General features: G+C 37.8%; 1 protein-coding gene across 6 annotated transcripts in view; it reads right to left on the bottom strand.

The window, feature by feature from the left end:
- Window positions 1–2916: 2916 nt before the first annotated feature.
- Window positions 2917–6955, bottom strand: part of gria3b (glutamate receptor, ionotropic, AMPA 3b) — a 140767-nt gene continuing 136728 nt past the window's right edge. Inside the window, exons 14-16 of one of the 6 annotated variants that reach the window (XM_059522163.1) lie at window positions 5994–6108; window positions 4542–4789; window positions 2917–3268 (exon numbers count right to left, since the gene is read on the bottom strand). In XM_059522163.1, the coding sequence (XP_059378146.1) occupies window positions 4544–4789; window positions 5994–6108 (361 nt within the window). In that variant the 3' untranslated portion in view covers window positions 2917–3268; window positions 4542–4543. Of the gene's footprint in view, window positions 3269–4541; window positions 6109–6955 lie in introns of those variants that run through there. The other 5 variants (XM_059522164.1, XR_009425246.1, XM_059522165.1 and 2 more) reach the window with 5 other exon arrangements.

The following is a 6955-nucleotide window of genomic DNA, read 5'->3' as shown; positions in this document are numbered from 1 at the left end:
TGACAGTTGCTGGCAGTTTGTTGTTGTTTTTTGAATATGTAGATATCTACTATAGTAAGCCCTTATATTGTTTAATTTGTTGAAAAAATTTGTCTCTATCTATTTGTCTGTCTGTCTCTATTTGTCTGTCTGTCTGTCTCTATCTATTTGTCTGTCTGTCTCTATCTATTTGTCTGTCTGTCTCTATCTATTTGTCTGTCTGTCTGTCTGTCTCTATCTATTTTTCTGTCTGTCCGTCTGTCTGTCTCTATCTATTTGTCTTTCTGTCTGTCTCTATCTATTTTTCTGTCTGTCTGTCTCTATCTATTTGTCTGTCTGTCTGTCTCTATCTATTTGTCTGTCTGTCTGTCTCTATCTATTTTTCTGTCTGTCCGTCTGTCTGTCTGTCTGTCTCTATCTATTTGTCTTTCTGTCTGTCTCTATGTATTTTTCTGTCTGTCTGTCTCTATCTATTTGTCTGTCTGTCTGTCTCTATCTATTTTTCTGTCTGTTTCTATCTATTTGTCTGTCTGTCTGTCCATCTGTCTATCTGTCTGTCTGTCTCTATCTATTTGTCTGTCTGTCTGTCCATCTGTCTATCTGTCTGTCTGTCTCTATCTATTTGTCTTTCTGTCTGTCCATCTGTCTATCTGTCTCTATCTATTTGTCTGTCTGTCTGTCCATCTGTCTATCTGTCTGTCTGTCTCTATCTATTTGTCTGTCTGTCTGTCTGTCTCTATCTATTTGTCTTTCTGTCTGTCTCTATCTATTTTTCTGTCTGTCCGTCTGTCCGTCTGTCTGTCTCTATCTATTTTTCTGTCTGTCTGTCTGTCTCTATCTATTTGTCTGTCTGTCTGTCCATCTGTCTATCTGTCTATCTGTCTCTATCTATTTGTCTGTCTGTCTGTCCATCTGTCTATCTGTCTGTCTGTCTCTATCTATTTGTCTGTCTGTCTGTCTGTCTCTATCTATTTGTCTTTCTGTCTGTCTCTATCTATTTTTCTGTCTGTCCGTCTGTCCGTCTGTCTGTCTCTATCTATTTGTCTGTCTGTCTGTCTGTCTCTATCTATTTGTCTTTCTGTCTGTCTCTATCTATTTTTCTGTCTGTCCGTCTGTCCGTCTGCCTGTCTCTATCTATTTTTCTGTCTGTCTGTCTGTCTCTATCTATTTGTCTGTCTGTCTGTCCATCTGTCTATCTGTCTGTCTGTCTCTATCTATCTATCTATCTATCTATCTATCTATCTATCTATCTATCTATCTATCTATCTATCCATCTATCCATCCATCCATCCATCCATCCATCCATCCATCCATCCATCCATCCATCCATCTATCTATCTATCTATCTATCTATCTATCTATCTATCTATCTATCTATCTATCTATCTATCTATCTATCTATCTATCTATCTATCTGTTGTTTTTTGAATATGTAGATATCTACTATAGTAAGCTCTTATATTGTTTAATTTGTTGAAAAAATTTGTCTCTATCTATTTGTCCGTCTGTCTGTCTGTCTCTATCTATTTGTCTGTCTCTATCTATCTATCTATCTATCTATCTATCTATCTATCTATCTATCTATCTATCTATCTATCTATCTATCTATCTATCTATCTATCTGTTCGTCTGTCTGTCTGTCTATCTATTTGTCTGTCTGTCTATTTATCAATCTGTCCGTCTGTCTATCTATTTGTCTCTCCGTCTGTCTGTCTCTCTCTCTCTCTCTCTCTCTGTCTGTCTGTCTCTCTCTCTCTCTCTCTCTCTCTCTATCTGTCTGTCTGTCTATCTGTCAGTCTGTCTATCTTGTGTGCAACAAAACATTTCCTTCATGGAGGAGAAAGTGAATTCATGTGCTGGTGACTCCATCTATACATAAATTATAACATTTTATACCTCCTTTGACTTTAAGTAGTAAAAGTTTTGTGCAGGTACAGAGTGTCATTCTTTATAAAGTCAGTTGTTTCTTTGTATTCCACAAAGTTATCTCAGCACTAATGCTTTGAGGATCACAGATTCATTGTGTGCATTAAAAAGCCCCCACACATTCTTCCATTCAGTTTTTTGTTTTGTTTTGTTTTTATTTACAAAATGTATTAAAATTCCTTGTACAAGGCCTCACTATCAGGGCTCGGGGAACAACAGTCACGCATGCAAGTCTCTGGGTCACGTCCTCTGTGCTGAAGTGCTGTTTCACAGGTCAGGAACAGGTCGAAATATGAAAGCTGAACCCCACTTTCTACTGACCCTCTAGAATCTAATGGAAGTCGCGGGGCTTGACTTGACAATCACAAGTTTTCACATGCAGATAGAAAATTTGGGAATTCAGTCACTCGCTTGAGAATCCTTCACTAGAAATGTACAGATTTGTGTTCCACATTTGTAGTCTTTTAAAAGCTTTTCGTTATAAAACGATCTGTCCATGGTCACGGGGATGGGCCGCATCCTCGGTCCCGTGGAGTCACAGTTGGTTTTCTCTCCAACACAAAAATGTCACAGCAAATGTAAATGTGCTAGCTTCCCATTAGCTCCTTTTATAAATCTACTGTAAATGTTATTAATACTAGTCTTGTTTGCTAAATAATTCACCAAACACTAATAATGCTCGTCAAATAAAAGCTTGATTTCATGTGCAAATTATATTCAGAAAACCGTGAGGTAATCAAATACTACATTGTAAAAGCCATGTCCTTTTGTGAGTTGCGGTTTATCTACATTAATGTGATCTGATTTATAGCTTCAGTTTCTTGTACAGTATGCTGTGATAACTACAAAACCTTGGAAGTTCGTGTCTGTAAGCACATGTGTGTGTGAAGGAAATCGTGTGGCGATTTTTGGTTTTGTAAAACTCGCGTGTGAGAACACCATTATTGAATGTCAAATGGGGTTTAGCTATAGCTTCTGAACTTCCAGCTGAACTTCTGAGAAATATAGATCAGACAAAACATCTCGAGTCAGATCGGCTCATTCGGTGTGCTAAGATCGCAAGTGATGGCTTTATTTCTCGCTGTCCTTGGAGTTTTTTTTATTTCACAGGGATGATGATGATGATGGCATTCTGTGGGTTTGAGTGATTGGAGCGATGCAATGCTTCAGCCGTGAGTTTGCATCAGTGTGATACTCTGAATATTCCATAAGGCACTGAAGAAATCGATTCCAATTCTTGCGCCGGTCCGTGCAAGAGCGTGCTGTGTCGGCTGGAGCTGATGTGTATGGAGAGAGGGGGCGATCCCTCCTGAAGATCCAGCCGCCTCTGTGAGGTGTCACACCACGCTGCCAGACTGCCGTTCTGCACACACACACACACACACACACACACACACACACATCAGAGAGTACGCACAAGAGAGAGTGTTACGCAGTGGGAAAATAAAGTTTGTTTTTTAGCTGATTCTACAGTGTAGTATCGTCTATCCTCTGATCTCTTCAGCTGCTGTGAAATGTCCAGTAAATCTTAAAACATTTTTAATGCAACAAGATCAGAATATTCAGGAATGATGTACGTGAAAAATCTATAATGTATTTATTTGATGCATTACAACACAGACTGCTGAGAATAACTCCTGCCAAGAACACATCTCATATTTCAAAATCTAAAGAAAGACGTTGTGCATAGAAGAAAACAAATGTTTATGTATGTATTTTTCTCCAATTAGCAACTCAACAAATTTGCATTACTATGAGGTGAAAATATTATTAAAATTATAAGCTAAATTCTTTTTTTTTTCTTTTTTTTTAAGGCATTCAATTCAAAATTGAATAGTGACTTTTCATTGTTGCAAACTTTTACTTCTAATAAATGCTGTTCTTTTGAACTTTCTGTTAATCAAATAATACAGGGTGGAAATACATACAGTATATCATGGTTTCCAAAAAAAAGTGATTTCAACATTGATGTTAAGAAATGTTTATTGAACAACAAATCAACATATTTCTAATATACAGAGTAATGGCTGCTGAAAATTCAGCTTCGCTTCACAGGAATAAATTACATTTTAAAATATGTTAATAGTAATTTAAATTTTTGAATTTATAAGTAAATCTCTCTCTCTCTCTCTCTCTCTCTCTCTATATATATATATATACATATGCGTTTATATATGGTTGTATGTATGAGTCCCCCACCCCACAAAACAAACAGTGTAAGTGAAACAAAAAAAACCTGCCCGAATATGTTGTGATGTGATATAATTCAATACTTTAGCTGATAAAAACAACAGGTCTGTTTATATAGTCTTCAACTGTCCTATTTCTACTGTGTTGGTTTGTTTTCCAAATATTTTCTCTGGCCAAATGATACACATGTAGAACATGGATATATCTCTGACTGTTTTCTGCCCGAGTACAAATATTAACACATTTGTGTTAATATTTGCACAATAGCACAAGCTGACTGACCATTTGACCATTTGAAAACAAGCCAGCGTTTGGAAAAAATCAGCCGGAACGCTGCTGCACTTTTCCATTGATTTGATTATCAGGATTTAATGACAAACACAATCTCCAGCGTTTGCGCGTGCACACACACACACACACACACACACTCACATTAGAGGCATTACCATTAGATCTTTACGCTCTCTGTTCCGTACACGTTGTAGCCTTCTCGGTATGTGGCGAAGTTTTGGGTGTTGGCTGGCGGGGCTGGCTTATAGTTTTGGGTGTTCTTTTCAAGTTTCAACCGTTTGGCTTCTGCACGTGACTTGTAACAGAACTCTATCAAAGCCACCATCATGGCCAGCCCTAGTCCACCAACCAGAATATAGAAGACGCCAGCAACATTGCTCAGGCTCAGTGCACTTGTCTTGTCCTAAGAGAAGTGAGGGACATAGTTAGCATATCTTACAGTAGCAATCCTGACACAAAACACACTATCCTGTACAACTCCTCACATGTTCTATCAAGCAGGACTACTGGCTATAAATGACATTTCTACTGCTACCAGAGGAATCTAGATTCCAATGGAGAGATTAAAGCCAAAATATCCATATGTGTCTAGACGTCTAGCTCAATGTCATTTAAAGACAAATGAGACAATTGGGACCATAACTGGTGAATGTAGATGTTTTCTCTAACCTGATCTTCTCATTGGCTTCTTCATGTATCTGAGGAAGCTGGTCAGTTACATACAGGTCAGACCTCTAACTTAATAACCTTACTGCCTTTCCATCCTTTAACCTTCAAATTCATATTTTGACATATTTTCTACACCAGAGTACTGAATTTAAGAATCAGAATGAACCATTCTGCTGCAGTTTACCCCCCAAACTTGTCCATTAAAAATTTGTCCATTAGTATTACACTATTTGCCGTTTTTATCAAGATCGTTTTAAACAGCGGCCATTTAACTGCTGCATTTTTACTATTCAGTTTTGTCTGTTACTACAAATCACCTTCACATCATAAGACTAGTCAACCTTCGCTTGTCTAAAGAAACTTGCGTCGAAACTCTTTGTCACAATGAGAAATGGCATTTGTGGATAACTGATAAGAGGTTCATGAGGTTCAATAAATGAACAAGTCTTTTTTTCTTGGGTAATAGACAAATAAGTAACAACACTAATACATCAAATTTTAAATTCGAAGTTTGGTGAATAAGAACTGCAGCATAATGGTTATTGAGTCAAGTGTAAATAAGCAAGAAAGACAATTGATATGCAGAAATTAATCTAATCAGCAGATCAATTTGCACTTTTAACTAATTCCCCATTAGATTTATCATTACAGCTTAATCTAAGGGCATTCACTGGAAGAAATACTGAAGAAAAAAAAAACAACAACAACAGAAACATATGTCTCATAAGTATCCCTTTGCTGATTATTGGAAATGATGGGGAATCGTGCAAAACTCTAGGCCACATGTCCTTATGGTTTCCTTATATGTGGCCATAAGTCATTAAATCTACTACACATGGGTTAAATCAAGATATTGACTATTGGTTTGTTCCTTGCATATGAACAATATGTCAAAATGCACTTTTTGGAATCAGTACAAAAGACCTGCAGCGACTGACCTTACTTCCCGAGTCCTTGGTTCCACATTCACCCTTATCGTACCACCATTTGTTTTTCAGCTTGGCTAAGATGCCTTGTTCACTGAGTTTCAATACTGCAAGGTTTACAGGAGTTCTTCACGTGGGAAATAACATAAATAACATTATATTATGTTATTTTATGTTATTCAAGTCTTAACTACTTCATACTTTACAAAGCGATAAAGCAGGGCTCCTGGCCATAATCAGCACACATGTGGCAGGCATTCTGACTAGTACCTTCCATTCACCATGGCTAAGCTAGTGTGCCAGGACCTACCCGTATCGCTTTGAGTAATCGGCATACACTGTTAAGAGAAGAACGGGCAGGTTTCTGCGAGGCTATAAAAGCAGAGAAGCGTCTTGGTTAATTTGAGCATCTGAGAATGTGGATCTCCACTGGAACCCTCGACTGACTGACAGACCAACGAAAATTACCAGTAGTATTTTGCTCAGGCTGAGGAGAGTGGACGCTAGGACTCTGTGAACGGATTACAGGCGGAGAGTACAGAGAAACCAAACAAGCAAACACACATACAGAAGTAAACAAGACCGTACACAGATGAGTCAAAGCATTTGCAAAGTAAAACACTGTTTTACCTGGGTGCCTATCCATGCTACGTTAGAGGCTAGTCTTGCTAATCAGTAGATGCGGTTACTATAAATGACATTAGCGGCTAATGAAGCAGTGACTATATTGTAAATAAATAATCATCGATGAGTGGTCAGAGTGTGATGTGGTGGCCATTTTGGGTAGTGCCCTCTTCAATTATATTCAGTTAGCGTAATGATAACCATTAAAATCAACATGAAATAAAAATTGATCCTATTTATTTTCTTAATACACATGCAAGCCTTATTATACTCAGTTTTCCAAATAAAAACAGCATATGCTGGATAGGTACATTTTGAAGCATGGCTGCTGGTTTGAGCTGGTCCTGTGC

Source organism: Carassius carassius, chromosome 33 (genome assembly GCF_963082965.1).
Source record: "Carassius carassius chromosome 33, fCarCar2.1, whole genome shotgun sequence".
NCBI lineage: Eukaryota > Metazoa > Chordata > Actinopteri > Cypriniformes > Cyprinidae > Carassius > Carassius carassius.
This window is presented reverse-complemented; position numbering and strand designations above follow the sequence as displayed.